Here is an 18,370-nt window from a genome sequence, read left to right as displayed (position 1 = left end):
CAAACCTATTATGTCTAAATAATTTGTCATTTTATCCTATATTAAAGAAAAAAGAGAAAATATTACTACTAGGAGACAACAATATTTCTCATAGATTTTTCATCGAAATTATACTCGTCATAATTATTTATTACGAATTTTTTATCAAAATTTCTAGATTTTTTGATGAACTTCTGTTAGATAACATCTAAGTTTGTACATTGAAAAAAATAATCTTTGATTCACAATTTTTTAAGAGTCTATCAATATCTTTTTCATCAATCTCATCATTATTTCTTGATAAACAGTTACATTTTCATGCTCGATGGATAATAGAAACGCTACTGTGCTCTTAATTCACTAAAAGACCTTTATATATCAGACTTGATTAATTAGTAAAATTCAAATTCATTATCTTCTTCGCGATACAAATTAAATATGTAAATCACTCTAAAAATACGTTACGAACCTGTTGAAACACTCAAAACACCGATCCAAACCCACCAATCCATTTTTTTCCAAATAGGACATGTCATATATATATATATATATATATATATATATATATGCAAAATATTAAGGATCAAGTTATTTATTTATTTATTTTTAATTATGTATCTTGTAAAGATCATATGAACAATGCAAATCCAAGACTTATTCTACAACAAATATTTTACTTAAACATTTAAAAAAATACATATCAACCCCAAAACTTCTGTTAATTACACATTTCTCAATAAAAATATAACTACCTTAGTTATAACTACCTAAAACAACTCAATCTTTGTTTTCTTCAACTGCTTCTTGAAGTAAGTTATCAATTCTTCAATTTTCTTCTTTTCCTAATCACTATAAGATTGTGGAAAAAATTATTTTTTTATATACATTACTTTTAAAAAACAAATATTTTTATTATTTTTCTTCCATTTTCTGAACTTTATGCAATTGTTGGTTTTCAAGAAATTTGAAAAAAAGAAGGTATATGATGTTTGTTACTATAATTTGAAGTAGAAGAAAAATATTTTATATAGTTCTTGATGTTTAATTTCCCTTTCTTTTATTTATTTTTTCTTTTTGCAGATTTTTGTTCAATTTTCTATCTAGTAATTATTATTGAAGCAATTTGATCTTGAAAAAGGTATTGATAATATAATAGCATTTGCTATTCTTGAATTTCTTCTAATGGTATACTAGTTTCTTGTGCTTCAGTTATCACATTATTTCGCTGTTGTTATTATTCCTATCTTTTTATTTGTCTATCATTTGCTAGGTCTTCTCTACTTCTGTATTATTATTTTTTCAAACTTCTTTGATACGTGTTACTTGATACGAGGGTCTTTCAGAAACAACCTCTTACGTACACCCTATTCTCTTTGGGAGCCCACTTGTCGGATTTCATTCGGTATGTTGTTGTTCTTATCGTACCATATTTTGTGTCATTTGTATGGAAATATCTTGTGAATTTGTTGAAATCTCTAATTGGGAAGTTGTAAAAGATGTCAATACATGTAAAACCTAACTATTGTGCTAGAAGATAAAATTTGTTCATATTATTTCTATTAAAAAAAAAGGGTAAAAAATTTGCTATTCTTGATCACTTTTTGATAGCTTGTCCTACTAATTTTTCTTAATTTTTTTTAGTTGTGGTACCTAAGTTTTGTGTCATTTCATAGAAAATGTGTTTACTTATAGCTTTTGAGCCTAAAGTTTATATCTTTATGTGATCGCAGAGTCAAAAAGATGTCTCGAGGTTCTATATCATCATGATATAGGTGTGAATGAGCTCATTAGAGTAGTTATTTATCGCCTGATGTCTCGAGGAAATTAACCTATAGAAGGTGAGCCTTGAAGCTAGAGGGGAAACGGAACGTGGAGCAAATATTGTTTGATCATAAGAAGGAAAAATGCAGAAAGGTTCAATACATGAAGAGTTTGCTTTAAAGCAAACAGCTCCGAAAATTGTTGGATCAGGGTTGATGATAGGAGGAGATAAGGTAACCGTTGCCTATGACCTCGTTGAGCAAATGGAATATCTCTATGTTCGCGTTGTCAAGGCTAAAGAGTTAACAAAGGATGTTACAGGGAGCTGTGATCCTTATGTTGAAGTAAAAGTTGGGAACTACAAGGGTGTCACGAAGCATTTCGAGAAGAAAATCAACCCTGAATGTGTTGGGCTTTGTGGAGGCTTGTGAGCCGGCCCGACCCATTACTGAAACCCTAGGTTAACCATTTGGCTTTCCTATAAATATGATCCTTGTATTTGTAATTCTAGAGTAGCACAAGTGAAATAAAAATCCTCCTGTTACAGTCGTGGAGTAGGGAAACCGAACCACGTTAAATTCTTGTGTGTCCCGTTTGTGTTCCGTTTCTCTTTTCTCTAGATTATTTGTGTGTGTTGTGTGTTTAATTCCCAACAATTGGTATCAGAGCGAGGTTTCAACAACATTGTAACACAAACTGTGAGAAATTGTCACCTAGGGTTCTTGTGTGAAGAACTGTGTGCAGGGAGGAGTAGCCGCCGTTACCGTGTGGGTAACCTCAAGCAGCAGCCGGCTAGGAGAACCGCGCAGGGTGCGAACAGCCGTCGTCCGTGTGCTGTCCGTCGCGCCGTTCCGTTGGCCGCCGCGTCGAGGAGCCTCAGATCCAGCCGCGAGCGTCCAGATCGTGAGCATCGTCCAAATCGCCGCCCGCTGTCTGTAGACGCCGTTAAGGGAATTGCCGAAGTCCTTTGAGATGGCAGAAGATGGGAAGTTCCGAATTGAGAAGTTCGATGGTACAGATTTCAGTTGGTGGAAGATGCAGATTGAAGATTTGCTGGTTCAGAAAGATTTGGACGTAGTGTTGGGTGACAAGCAAGGAAAATTGTCTGATGCAGAGTGGGCAGTTTTGGATCGGAAAGCTATGTCAGTTATCCGACTCTCGTTGACCAAGAATGTTGCGTTCAACATTCTTAAGGAGAAGACAGCGAAAGGCATCTTGGAAGCCTTGTCTAACATGTACGAGAAGCCATCTGCAGCAAACAAAATTTTTCTGATTAGAGAGTTGGTGAACACAAAGATGAAGGAAGGCAGTTCAGTTACCGAGCACATCAACTCATTGAATTCGATCTTAGCCAGACTTTTGTCAGTTGGCATTAAGTTCGATGATGAAGTTCAAGCTTTACTACTGTTATCATCATTGCCTGACAGTTGGTCCGGAACGGTTACAGCAGTTGCCAGTTCAGTGGGACCTAATGGATTCACCTTTGAGAAGATTCGTGATCTCGTTCTTGGCGAGGATGTCAGAAGAAGGAGTTCTGGAGAATCATCAGGTGATATGCTAAACGTCGTCAGAGGCAGAGGAAATAACAGAGGTAGTGGGAGCAGGAACCGAAGAAGGAGTCAGTCAAAGGCTCGGGATGGCTCAGGTGTAACATGTTGGAACTGCAAGGAGGTGGGGCATTTCAGGAATCAATGCCAGAAAGACAAACAAGTCAACATTGCAGAAGACAGCGTCAACGAGGATTTGTTTATCTGTTGCGCGGAGAGCAATGTGGATTCCTGGGTCATGGATTCTGGTGCTTCTTTTCACGCTACCCACAGCAGTGAAGCATTGCAGAATCTGGTTATTGGAGACTTTGGAAAGGTAAGGCTTGCAGACGATAGAGCTCTTGATGTTACGGGCATGGGTGACATGGTGCTGAAGACGCCAGTCGGTTTCTGGACCTTGAAGGATGTCAGAGTTGTTCCAAGCTTGACGAAAAGTTTGATTTCTGTTAGGCAGTTGGATGAACAGGGACATCATGTGAAGTTCGGAAATGGGCAGTGGAAGGTCGTGAGGGGCAATCTTGTCATGGCTCGTGGAACAAAAAGAGGATCGTTGTATATTGTCGGATTACCGTCTGAGGGAGTGACCGTCCCAGTTCAGAAGAAAAACAAAGTCCGGTTCACAGAATCTCGTGGGCAGAAGAAGGTTGTCTTTGCAAGAAAGAAACCCAGAGCCACAGGTCAGATTCAGGATGAACGAGCAAGGAAAGGTTCAGGAAGACCAGTCAGAGGCGTTTGTGGCAGTGGGAGCACCGGCCGTGCTTCAGCCAAGGCTCCTAGAAGACAGTGGGTCAAGAGAACCAGTATTCCAGCTGTTGATACGTCTCCAGAAAATTTCTTGCTGAGTATGGAGAGTGTTTGTTCTCAGGGAGTTCTAGGATCCGGCAGTTCGTGTCTCAAGTGGGAGCCGGTAGGGACCGAGGACGAGTCAAGGGCAGTTTCAGCCGTGACTGATGTGTTGAAGCTTCGGGGAGCTTCAACGGGCCTTTCAGTTGACTGATGAGAAGGCCGCTGTAGCAGGAGAGAGTTGAAAAAGATTACTAGACATACAAGTGTTCTAAGTGGATGGCAGTTGAAATTCTTCAAGCCTCCAAGTGGGAGATTGTTGGGCTTTGTGGAGGCTTGTGAGCCGGCCCGACCCATTACTGAAACCCTAGGTTAACCATTTGGCTTTCCTATAAATATGATCCTTGTATTTGTAATTCTAGAGTAGCACAAGTGAAATAAAAATCCTCCTGTTACAGTCGTGGAGTAGGGAAACCGAACCACGTTAAATTCTTGTGTGTCCCGTTTGTGTTCCGTTTCTCTTTTCTCTAGATTATTTGTGTGTGTTGTGTGTTTAATTCCCAACAGAATGGAATTATGTGTTCGCGTTCTCTCAGGATAGGATTCAGGCCTCTTACATTGAAGTATGTGTGAAAGATAAGGATGTTCTGTTGGATGATATGATAGGAAGAGTCGTGTTTGATCTCGTTGATGTACCGAGAAGAGTACCACCGGATAGTTCATTAGCCCCACAATGGTATAGGTTAGAGGATAAAAGAGGTGAAAAGTTGAAAAAAGGGGAAATCATGCTTGCTGTTTGGAGAGGAACTCAAGCAGACGAGGCGTTTTGTGATGCGTGGCATTCGGATGCAGCAGCTGTGGGAAGTGAGGGGATTTCAAGAATTAGAGGAAAGGTATATCTTTCTCCTAGACTTTGGTATGTCAGAGTTAATGTCATCGAATGTCAAGATTTGGTTCCAAGTGAAAAGAATCGACAACCCGAGTGTTGTGTGAAGGTTATGTGTGGGAATCAGGTCTTGAAAACGAAGATTTCATCGATAAGAAGTTGCAGTCCAACGTGGAATGAGGACTTGGTTTTTGTTGTAGCTGAACCATTTGAAGAGCCTTTGGTTATAACTGTGGAGGATAAAGTTGGATCAAATTTCGAGTTTTTGGGAAAATGTGTGCTTCCTTTAAGCATTGTTCCGAAAAGGCTTGACAACAAACCTGTTCCTTCTAAATGGCACAATCTTGAGAAGCATACAGTTGTAGAAGGGGAAAAAAAGGAGACTAAATTTGCTAGTAAGATTCATATGAGGCTTAGTTTGGATGGAGGATATCACGTGTTGGATGAATCGATACACTACAGTAGTGATTTCAAGCCAACGTCGAAGCTTTTATGGAAATCCAGCATTGGACTACTTGAATTGGGGATAATAAGTGCAACAGGCTTGTCAGCTATGAAGTCCAAGGATGGACGAGGGACGACAGATGCCTATTGTGTAGCTAAGTACGGGCCAAAATGGGTTCGTACAAGGACAATCATCGATAGCTTGTCACCACAATGGAATGAGCAGTACACTTGGGAAGTACATGATCCTTGTACTGTAATCACAGTAGGAGTGTTTGATAACGGATACCTACAAGGGGGGAAATGTACGAGCATTGGGAAGGTGAGGATTAGGCTCTCGACACTTGAAACAGAGAAGGTATACACACATTCCTACCCTCTTATTGACCTGCATCCATCGGGCGTTAAAAAGATGGGAGAAGTTCAACTAGCTGTGAGGTTTTCGTGTACGTCTTATGTCAATATGTTGTCTAAATACACTCAACCGTTGTTTCCAAAGATGCATTACGCTCATCCAATGTCTATCACTCAGCAAGATTTCCTCAGGTTCCAAACTATCCAAATACTTTCAACGAGGCTAGGACGAGCAGAGCCACCTTTGAAAAAAGAGGTCGTGGACTACATGCTAGACGTTGGTTCGCATATATGGAGCGTAAGGAGGGCTAAGGCTAACTTTTTCAGATTAATGTATGTTGTGAGTCCAATATTGGCTATTGGAAAATGGTTTGATCAAATATGTCATTGGAAGAATCCACTCACAACAATTCTAATCCATGTACTCTTTGTTATATTAGTCCTTTACCCTGGATTGATTGTTCCTACATTCTTTCTTTACCTATTCTTGATTGGTATTTGGCACTATAGATTGAAACCAAGACATCCACCTCATATGGACATCCATATTTCACATGCTCACGGTGTTTTCCCCGATGATTTGGATGAAGAATTCGATACATTCCCAACATCAAGAGGCTCGGATAAGGTGAAGATGAGATATGATCGTTTGAGGAGCATTGGAGGCAGGATTCAGACCGTGGTAGGGGACTTAGCGACTCAAGGGGAAAGGTTTCATTCATTGTTAAGTTGGAGAGATCCAAGGGCATCAGCTTTGTTCGTGACATTCTGTTTGTTTGCTGCAATAGTCATGTACGTCACACCATTCCAAGTTATCGCGATTCTCATTGGAATCTACGTGTTAAGGCACCCGAGATTTCGCCATAAAGTTCCTTCATTGTCTACTAGTTTCTTCAAGAGGCTGCCTGCAAGAGCAGATTGCATGTTATAAGACTTAAAGTTGAGTAAATATTTGGTTTAAGTATGTAGAAAATGAACTTGAGATCACAAAGTTCTGTTATTTCTACCTTAGTAATTTTTCTATAATTTGACTTCTTTGAAGATACTAATGTTTAATGTATTTGTTAAATTTGATTAACCTATATTATTGATCTTTTAGAAAATGAAATAAACTACAAGTACGCCTATTGAAATCTCACGAGTAGAGTCTAATAACGCCTATTGAAATCTCACAAGTAGAGTCTAGAGAGGGAGAATGTAAATAGATCGTATCCTTTATCTTATAACGACCATTGAAATCTCACAAGTAGAGTCTCCGAGAGTGTAAGTAGATTGTATTCCTTACCTTATAATGTCACTCAAATCTCACAAGTAGAGCCTGGAGAAAGAGAGTGTAAGTAGATCTCATCCCTTACCTTATAACACCCACCGAAATCTCATAAGTAGAGTCGAAAGAGGAGAGTGTAAATAAATCGTATCTCTTACCTTATAATGCCACTGAAATCTCACAAGTGGAGTCTGGAGAGAAAGAGTGTAAGTAGATCGTATCCTTACCTTATACCACTACAGTCTCACAAGTAGAGTCAGGAGAGGAAGAGTGTAAGTAGATCGTATCCCTTACCTTAAAATGCCATTGAAATCTCATAAATAGAGTCTGGAAAGGGAGAGTGTAAGTTGATCGTATTCTTTACCTTATAAAAGAATATATTATTCCTTTTGTTTTTATACAACAATAATTACATCTCAATCTCGGTAATAACTTATATTAAAAGTTTTCTAACAAGTCTATAAAACCTATTTCCAACTAGCTAATCGATATCATCAATGTGGATCTTTTTCTTTCATTCTGTTCTATTTTTAGTTAAGTCTGCATTGATTTCATCGGATTTGTAGGTCTTTCAAGTCAACTTTCTTTGATATAATTTTACGTCTACTCGATCCCCTTTTAATATAACATTATCATAAAACATTATCGGTCTCTTTATTATATATAAGTTTAAATAATATGACCATTGTCACACTACTATAACATAAATGATTGAACTATGAAAAATACTTGTATCTTGTACGATTTTTTCTTTTTTAATTATTTGAGTTATATTGTTATTTCTAACCATTTCATGTTTAGAACACACTTGTTTAATTAGTCAGATTCATACTATGTAAAAACTTATTCGAAGAGAAAACATTTTCTATCAAGAATTATTTTAATCCGACTTAATAATAATATTTTCTATCAAGAATTATTCTAACTCGATATAAACTTGTTAATAGAGACAGGTAAGCTTACACGTGCCTGTCCTAATCAGGGGCGAAACTACGACCCGTGATGGGTGTGTATGTGAACACCTTTCACCGGAAAATTATATCGTATATATAGATCAAATTAATGAAATACATAATATATAGACAATTTTGCACACACTTTGATGTAATTTGAGCCTCTGGCTCAGTGGTAAAGAGCGAGTAAGAAGCTTTGAGGCACGAGGTCGAAGGTTTAATTCTTACTAACATTAAGTTTTTAACATTATTTTTTATTAGTCAAAACTTACTAAATATTTTATGAGTTATTTTTAAAATTTTACACACTTTTTATAAAATGTCTGACTCCGCCATTAATCCTAACCCGACTTAATAATAATATTTTTCGCATAAAGTTAAAAATATAAGAATAACTTTATTTTTAATATGCCATAATTTTCAACGACAAAAATATCAACATTGAATTCACAATTTAATTATGTTGATATTATTTATATTATCAATGTATATAACGAGTAGCGGTACCACCATATGTTTAGAGACGGTTCATTCGAATCTCCTTTAACGAAAAATTATATTATTTTTATATAACTAAACTTTTTTTTAGATATATATAGTAAATATGAAACATGTCTATTTCTTCAAATTTTAAATCTTTTCATTGAAAATTTTAGATCCGCTGATATAACTTTGTTGACTGTCACTTATCATTAAAGTGACACATAACTAGAGACAATTAATGAGTTGTCGAGGGCTTTTTGTTTTTTGTTACTTCTTTATTCTAAAATTAAATTGACCTCTTCGTCACTACAAAATAAAATAAACTATATATAATAATAATAATAATAATAATAATAAAATAATTAAAAAAAAGGTGTACAATATTGTCCCAAAAATAAGTCTTACTCTAGAAAAATTTAGAAATGGAAATTATATGTGCTTTTATTATATATTTTATAGGTTGTTTGGTATTTGAGATAAATATTATAATTTCGAGATAAAAATTTAAAATTATCTTTACCTCATATTCGATTTAAGATATTAGACAATTAATTTATTCTGAGACTATTTTCCCTTGAAATTTTCCAGTGAAATAAGTAAAAGTAGTATCTTCACATAAATAAATTAGAAAGCTTTTTAAAATTTTAATGATAATTTATTTATTATATCATTTTTAATTGTTTGATTTGATAGAAAATAAGTAAAAGAATCATATCATATTATTATAATCTTCGATTCCCAATGCAAAAAAACCCCTCTATTTCTTAGACTTGCATGCAAACTTACATTTGGCATGCTGCATGTCACATGCATATTATTTAATTTTAAAGTTTTAGGTCCTTTAATGTTAACGTGGTATTATCATAAATTAGAATTTTAATTTATTTATTTTGATAATTAGTATTTTATTTTTATAAAATTGTGTGATTTTTATTTGTGATTTTGTAAAAGATTATGATCTTTTTAAAGAGTGATGATCTTTTCGATAAGACACAATAAATATTTGTTCACACTGCTGTTTTTATTTATAGATAGAGTGATTTCCTCTGATTTCAGAGTAATGAAAATCTTGAACTACTTATCCTTTTTTATACAATTAATATTCGTATACGTTGCTCTGCTTGAGTGACTTACTGACATTATTATTTTTGTACCAATATATTGATGAATAAAATTGTTATATCTTGATTTAATTCTTTAAATATCAGGTGTTAGAGACGAATAATTTTTTAAGGGAATTATATGGATTCAGTGGACTTGAGTTTTTCCTTTTATTTCATTCTATTTTTACATATTCTAGTAATTTTTTTAAAGTCATTAATTTATGTTTGTGATATAAATTATTATTTTTAGTACATATTTTAAACTCTGTTGTTTATGTTTCTGTAAAGTTATTGTCTCTAGTTATATTGAATATACACACGTATATCAGGTATATTCATTGCAGAAAATAATTATTGTTAGTTCAAAGAATTCATGTTTTGATATTCTATATAAAATTCTGTAACTTAAAATTACTACGTATAAACTTACATATTATCTATTTTTATATACATATAAAGTTTCTCACTTGTCAAGTGAAGAAATTTATTATGCAAGTACAAAAATTATAATTATTTTCATGTTCAAGCGTAATTTCTTTTTTACATATATTAACAAATCTTTGAATTTTTCCCTGAGACATATGTCACAATAATTTACTATTTTCTCAATAATTTATTCATTAAAGGTTCTTGAGTTATATGATAATGATAAATAATCAAGTTCATGTTAAAATATTGCTAATATTTTTTATAAGAATCTATCAAGTTCAATGCAATTACCTAAGTGGAGTGCGGGCAAATACCTAGTTTGTATATAAAAAGGATCACCTCTTGATTTCAAAATTTGGAAAAAAAAATTAAGATAACATCACGATCAACACAAAATCAATCATTACATAAAGTGAAATTTATCGTCGTTACTTAATAATGAATTCAAACTATACGATACACTAAATTTTAATAACAATCTGAATAAATTAAACATTATATTTAAATTAACCATACAGTGCAATGAGTAACAAACCATCCAAACAAGGTGTTAAGCTCTTATAACTTGTATTGTACAACTTTTAAAATACAAAGTGCTACCTTATTATTTGTCTATATATACTCTCTATCCCCCCCCTTTAATTATTCACATTGTGAAGTCTTTAATTCCTTCTTTCTTTATGGCATCTACAAAAGTTAAAATTCCCACCATAGATTTTTCTAATCAAGAACTAAAACCAAACACTCCATTATGGGAATCCACAAAAATTCAACTTTTTGATGCTTTACAAGAATATGGTTGTATTGAAGCAATATTATATGATAAAAATCTAAATGAAATAAGAGAGGGTTTATTTGATTTTTCAAAAAAGTTATTTGAATTTCCCTTAGAGACCAAAATGAAAAATATTTCAGAAGTACAATATCATATTGGCTACATAGGGCAAATTCCACACTTGCCATTTTATGAGAGTTTGGGTATTCCTGATTTTCTTGCTCCTCAAAGTGTTGAAAATTTTGCTAATATATTTTGGCCTCATGGTAATCCTGAATTCTGGTATGTATAATTTAATTTATGCATCGATGAGAGCCTTAAAGCAACGATATAATTGTTTTTGTATAAGTTATAGATTATATACTTCAACAACAATAAAGTCTATAAAATCACAAATATAAGATGTGTATACAATCATATTAGGGTAGGATGAATATAAAATTTTTATTTCTCGAGTCTATTCTTCATCATATTTTTGGAACAAACCTCCTTATATGGACTTGGACAAACCTCCCCTCGTGAGCTACCTTTTGGGGTTGAGTTAGGTCCCAAGATCCATCTTTACGTTCGATTCTCCTTCCTTATTTACCCTTCTTCATATGTTTATGTTTATACTTTATACTAACATTACATGTGCATTAATTTTTGCAGCAATTTGGTCAAATCTTATGCAAATTCACTTCTGAAATTGGATCAAATCATCAAAAGGATGATCTTGGAGAATTTGGGATTAGAAAAGCACATTAATGAATTGTTGGATAATTTTGCCCTATTTAGATTTTCCCATTACAAGGGATCATTATCTATTAATAAAGATGAAAACGATAAATATGATGGATTGGGTGCCCATACAGATAATAACTTCTTGACTTTTATAGCACAAAATCAAGTCAATGGATTGCAAATCAACAAAAATGGAGAGTGGATTAATGCCAGTATTTCACCAAATTCTTTTATTGTTCTGTCTTGTGATTCCTTCAAAGTAAGTGTTACTCATTTTTTTAGTGTTATTACTTTTTTGGAATCATATTAAAACTTTTAAGAAGACATAGCTTTTAGAGGATCTTAACCTACACTAGACAATATATGTGTAGAATATATATCTAAGCGACATCAATTGAACTAGCTACATGTTTAATTTTTGAGGATCCGACCTACGCTCATGTTTGATTATTTTCCAAAATGCATATCGTAGAAGGATTTGATACCCTAAATAATATTTGATAAGTCGAAGCAACATAGGTTACAATTGAAACTACATGTTTAGACTGAAAATGTATGTTGATATTTGGTGGATCCTATGTTTCTCGAATATTTAAAAATATTGTCCTACTCGTGCTGAATTGTTCTCAAAAATACATATTGTAGAAGGATCGGACACATTGTGTAAAGAGTTCAAAGCATGATAGTTTATAATTAGGACTGCATATTTAAAATTTCCTAGAAATAATGAAAATGAATCTTTGACACTTTTAGTGGTATTTTCAAAGATTTAAAGCAACATTTCGTGAAAAACTAAAAATAAATTTAGATATTTCTTTGGAACTTATGTTGCCTTATTTTTCAAAAATGTTTGAGTTATATGTATCCATGTTTTGTAGTTTGAATAATTTTAAAGAAAATAAATTGCTATTACGAATAAAATACGAAGAAACATAATTTTATTAATAAAGATTGCGGGTAATTCTGTTGATTCTTTGATTCTACTCTCCTAAGATTTATCCATGATTCGAGGGTCGTTAGTGACTTATTTCTCGAACTAGGATGATTTAGATTTGACCCTCTATATGAATAATCCATCAATTTGGGAAGCATTCGAAATGTTGATCTCTTTATGAAATTTTTGAGATGTCTTTTAAGAGAATTTAGTATCCTTTATATACGTATAAACTAGGGTTTAGGGTTGAGTCCAAGAATCCTAATTTGAGTTGAACACAATTTGTAGAGTCCTAACTCGAATTGAACACATCTTGCAGAATCCCATAGAATTTCAATGTCTACAATAACGTATGTAGAAAAAACACGTATTTATAGTTAAAAATAAATATTTTTTTAAGTTTTATGCACGGATGATAAGCGAATTTATACAGGCATGGACAAATGGTCGATTGCATTCTCCCCTCCACAGGGTAGCAATGCCTAGAGAAGGTGATAGACTCTCCCTTCAGTTTAATACATTATCAAAACCAGGTCACTTCATAGAGGCTCCAAAAGAACTTGTGGATGAGAAACACCCTTTACTCTTCAAGCCATATGAAATGCTTGGATTATTAAATTATGTTGCTTCAAACGCTGGCACTCCTAATGCTTTCCAGGCTTATTGTGGTGTTTGATATTATAAAGTCAATTTTTGACGAACATTTTTATCGGAGTATCTCTAGCATATATGGAATTTCTGATAAAAGATTCGTCGAAGATGTCTTGAACAAGCCATCATTTCGTTTGGAGTTTGTGTTTTCTTTCTAGTGTGTATCTTATGTTTGAATTGTTGTCGTTCTTTAACTTTTGCGTTCTATGTTTTATGTATAATGAAATAAAAAAATGTGAATTTCTGATGAATGTTCCTGTCCGAATACCATTAATATATATGGGATCTCTGATAGAATATTTGTCAAAAATTTGTATTTTTTAATAGTGTGTATCTTATTTTGAATTGTTGTAGTTATTAAGCTTGACATTCTATGTATTATGTATATGTAATTTCTATCGAAATTCATGTTTTTTTATGCAAATTGTTGGAATTTTAACCCTCAAATTCGTCTGAGGAACAAGTATATTTTATATGTTTCTTTGCAAATTACAACATCTACGTTTTGTAAAGCAAATAAAATAATGACACAATATTTTATCGCGGAAACCCCCAATTCAAAAAGGGTAAAAATCACGATCGACACCTTATCAGGACTTAACTTCACTTCATTAAACTTTGAGCCTCAACAAAAGATTACAAACCTATGTAACCTAATGATTTATAAACTCTAATTCCTAGCTAAGAAATTATAAACTCTAATTTCTAGCTACCCAAGACAAAAATCCCCAGGTTTAAGTCTTCTACCGTCCTCAAGTTTCTTAATAAACTTGTTAGAGAATCCTACACACACACTTGATTGTAACCAAAACTATTAATTACAATCTTACAACTTTTTCGTCACAAACTGACAACATTCTCCAATAAATCTCAAAACTCTCTCAAACTCTTGATCGTGTTTTGATCTTCTCTCTATGTAAGTGGGCGCTTCATTGAAGAAGTTATTGCCATATTTATAGAATAAACCTCTCAAAGTTTTGTCCAACTCGAACTTTACTTTGTCGCATCTTCAACTCCTTGTTCAACTCGAACTTAACTTCTGCCGCATCTTCAACTCGAACTTAACTTCTTTAAACCAAACTCGACTCGAACTTGAAATCCCAGCAACTTGCGTTGACAGGAAAACTTCTTACGTGATGTTCCTTAATTAGATACAAAAACTTGTTTTTTGCCGCCTCGCCTTGTAGAACTCAACTTGGACTCCTATTTGCCTTTGCCGCTAGAAAGAAAACTTCTTTAACCCAACTCCTACTCGAACTTCTTCTTCGACTTAGTTTAGGTAATCTTTTATTTCCAAAAGCGACTTGGATTAGCTGAAAAGTGGTGTTACTGCTACAATTCCTTAACTTTGTCATGTTACTGCCAAAACTCCTTAATTATGCCATGTTACTTCTACAATTCCTTAACTTTGTCATACTTCAAAACAACAACACTTTAACACAAATAATTAACCTATTTATATAACATAATTTTTTAATGAAAAAATAATGAGAGATGAGTTAGCCTGCACGTGTCTGTCCTGGTTTGACTCAATAAAAATCTGCTAATTACATTTTCAAATAAAATAAAATTATATATATATATATATATATATAACATAAGTTTTCAATAAAAAATATTACTATTAAATAAAAAATACTTGTCACATGTTTAATAATATCCATATTAATTTATATCGTTAATATATAAAACACAAAATAAACGTCAGCAAAGTGACACATAAGTTGAGGTAATGAATGAGCTGAGAACCTTTTGTTTTTTCTTCATGACTTCTTCGTCACTACAAAATAAACAAAATATATGTAATAATAAAAAATAATAATTAAAATTGTGTGCAATATATTTTTTTTCCAAAAATAAGTGTTATTTTAAAAATTTAAAACGAAAATATGTTTTTATCATATTTCAAGAGATTGTTAAGTATATAAGAGATAAGTATAACAATTTTGAGTTAAAATTAAAATTTATGATGTTAATGTATTAAACTATTAGTTTATTTTGAGACTATTTTGTTTCTATCGTTTCTACTTTGTATTAGAATGATGAAATTATTATTTTCATATAAAATGGGATAAAATAGTCTCACGGGATATTTTGTTACTATTTTTTTTAAAAAAAAAACAATTTTTTCCTTGAAACTTTCATGTGAAAAATGTTGAGCCACTATTTTTACGTATATTTTAATTGAATAGGTGAAAAAATATATTTATACGTAGAGAAATTAGAAAGCTTTTTAATATTTCGATAAAAAATAATTAAATAAATTAATTATATTTTATGACATAATTTTTTTTATTCGCGATAAAAAAACCTCTATTTCTAGTAGTGCCGCGTACCCCCCATAAATTGAGTTCATAAATCTGTAACGTATAGACCTGCATGCATACTTCCATTTGGCATGTTGCATGTCACATGCATATTAAATATAATGTCTATAAAGAGAATCACCTCTTGATTTCAAAATTCAGAAAAAAAAAATTAAATTTTTCTTTTAAATGTTCATTTGTTGATTTCAAAAGAAGTTGCATGGATTCTTAAAAAAAAAAGAAATAAAAAAAAATAAAACATAAAAGTGTACTAATTTTCCTTCTTTGTTTCCTCATAGATTTTTATCAAGTAGCATTTCCATTACACAAAGGTATGTGATATAGAATTAACATTAATATTTTCATTTTGTTGTTATATCGATGGAGGTCGATGATTAAAATAGATCGATGAATACTGTTATATAGTGTACATTTAATTTTTCTTTTTGATGTTTATTGCTAATACTTTGTAGAAGGAGTCAAGCTAATACTCTTTATATTGAAAAAAAAAATGTACGATTTCCTTCGTCTCATTTTATATGACATTTTTTGCATTTTGGGATTCAAATAAGTCTATCTTTGATCGTAAGTTTTTCATAGATTCTTTTAATATTTTAAACAATCAATTATTGTGATTTATAGTACTATTACGTAGTTTACAAATATATAAATTTCATTTCAAATAATTTGAAAAATTCAATACACAAATGTCTGGTCAAAGTTAAATTGTTTGACTCTAAAAAAATGAAAAATGTCGCATAAAATGGAATAGAGGGAGCTTTTTTTTTTGAATTGACTAAGTTGAAATATTGACCATTTTCCTCGATCGAGAAGAATTTATTTTGACGATTCAAAATATGAAAAAAATTAAAAAATAAGTATTTTCTAAATTTTTGTTTTTTTACCAAACACTCATAAGCACATCCAAATAAATTATTCTTTTTTCCTCATTCTAATATTTAAGAAAACAAGAATAATCCCTTTATATTCTACATAATATATAAAGCATATCTAGTTTCACATGATCATAAAAATATTCGCCTTCTTTATAAATATATTTCTTTATTGGGATAATGCATAAGTATCTGCTCAACCTATGCATGAAATCTCAGAGACGCACTTATACTATACTAAGGTTCTATTACCTCCCTAAATTTATTTTATTAATAATTTTCTACCCCTTTTCGGTCTACGTGTCACTATTTTGTGGGTTCAACCCTAGTTAACTTTTTTTTCAAGTTAGTACCACGCAGATCGAAAAAGGTATAACATTACTTATAAAATAAGTTTAAGGGAGTAATATGACCTTAATATAGTATAAATGTATCTCTGAAATTTCGAACATAGATTAAGGGGTACTTGTACATTTTCCTTTCTTTATTTTATATCCTTATAAAAATAGTATAGATATTCCAACCATGACTATATGACTTTTTTCCAACAAATTTTGCAAATAGAAAATTAATAGTAAAAGACTATAGACCATTTAATAATACTAGATTGACTAATAGTTTGAAAATTTATTTTTTTTTAATAAAATAATTTTTGTACATCACAAAGGTAGCAATAATAAGGTATAAATGAATTTTTCTTGCTCAGACCCTATTTGCGGAATTAAACTATATGTTATTACCATTAAATCTCTTTTTTCGCTACAAATTAAGATATCGATAAAATTTGCGTCGCCTTAAGACCATATTGTGAAATTACACTGCATGTTATTGTTGTTAAACCTCTTTTCCCTACAATTTAAGATAACAATAATTAAAGTCTGTGTACATCTTTTCCTCCTTAGATCCTACTAATGAAATTACACCACATATTATTGTTGTAAAACCTCTCTTTCCTGCAAAGATAGCATTAAAGTCCATGTACACCAACATCTGTCCTCCTCAGACGCCACCTATGGAATTAAACTGAGCATATTATTATTGTCAAACCTTCCTATTCCGTAAAGGAAGCGGTAAAGTCTACATACATTTCTCCTTTTTTGAGCATGTTATTGTTGTTAAACTTCCCTACCCCATAAAGTAGCGGTAAAGTCTACATTCATTTTCTCTCTTTCTCAGAGCTTGCTTGTGGAATTACACTGCATGTTATTATTGTTAAACCTCTATCTTACAAAGATAGCGGTAAAATCTGCGAACATCTTTTCGTTCCCAGACCCCACTTGTGTATAATTATACTAAGTATGTTACTAATTGTTGAATTTTTTTTTAATTTTTTGGTAGAGAAATGGAGCCAAGAAAAGCAATAGATGAATTGTTCTTAAAATTGCATCCTTGTTTTGCTACAAACACAAAGATAGGAATAATAGGAGGTGGACCTAGTGGAATATCAGCTGCTTATGCATTGGTAAAACTTGGTTATACAAATATCACTATTCTTGAGAAGTATCATTCTGTTGGTGGCATGTGTGAATCAGTTGATATTGAAGGTATCTATGCTATTTACTCCCTTCGTTTCAATTTATGTGGTATACGTTCCTTTTTAGTCTGTTCGTAGAAAGATGTCTTGCTTTCTTATTTAGAAACAATTTAACTTTAAAATTCTTATTTTTAATGACATATTTGTGTATAGCTTGTTTTAGACTACAAGTTTGAATATTTTTTTATTCTTGAACTCCGTGCCTGGTTATACACGCTCACATATGTTGAATTATCCCAAATCGGTGGCCGTGAGGAAACTTGTCTCCATAAAAGGTCCTGTCCAATCCTCAGCTCTTGAGTTAGCTTTTGACATTGAGACGGACCTGCGATGGTGAGATCCATCTTCTTATCATGGTATCAGAGTCGTGCCTAACCAATTCTTATTTCACTCGACTCGATGTCGTTTATGGGCGTGTGGGGGTGTTGAATTGTCCCAAATAGGTGCGCGGAGGCAGTTTGTCCTCTTATATGATTCTTTGACAAATTTCGTCTTTTGAAATTGAGTTAGACCCAAGGTCCATTTTTTATCAACATAAATTGAGGATTTGGGGGGGGGGGGGGAG

The 18,370-nt window shown here is 32.5% G+C and overlaps 1 protein-coding gene and 2 pseudogenes across 1 annotated transcript; all 3 read left to right on the top strand.

Annotated features, from left to right (window-relative positions):
* Positions 1 to 1,718: 1,718 nt before the first annotated feature.
* On the top strand, positions 1,719 to 6,703 carry LOC107015151 (annotated as a pseudogene).
* Positions 6,704 to 10,669: 3,966 nt separating this feature from the next.
* Positions 10,670 to 13,471, top strand: LOC107015142 (probable 2-oxoglutarate-dependent dioxygenase AOP1). Its single transcript, XM_015215325.1, has 3 exons — positions 10,670 to 11,046; positions 11,416 to 11,746; positions 12,855 to 13,471. Exons 1-3 carry the CDS (start codon positions 10,670 to 10,672, stop codon positions 13,095 to 13,097), a joined length of 951 nt encoding a protein of 316 aa, XP_015070811.1. The 3' UTR covers positions 13,098 to 13,471.
* A 4,142-nt stretch (positions 13,472 to 17,613) lies between these two features.
* Positions 17,614 to 18,370, top strand: part of LOC107029709 — a 3,651-nt pseudogene continuing 2,894 nt past the window's right edge.

This window comes from Solanum pennellii, chromosome 1 (assembly GCF_001406875.1).
Source record: "Solanum pennellii chromosome 1, SPENNV200".
In the NCBI taxonomy this organism is placed as follows: Eukaryota; Viridiplantae; Streptophyta; class Magnoliopsida; order Solanales; family Solanaceae; genus Solanum; species Solanum pennellii.
The sequence above is the reverse complement of the archived record's forward strand: the minus strand, read 5'-3'. Positions and strand labels throughout refer to the sequence as shown.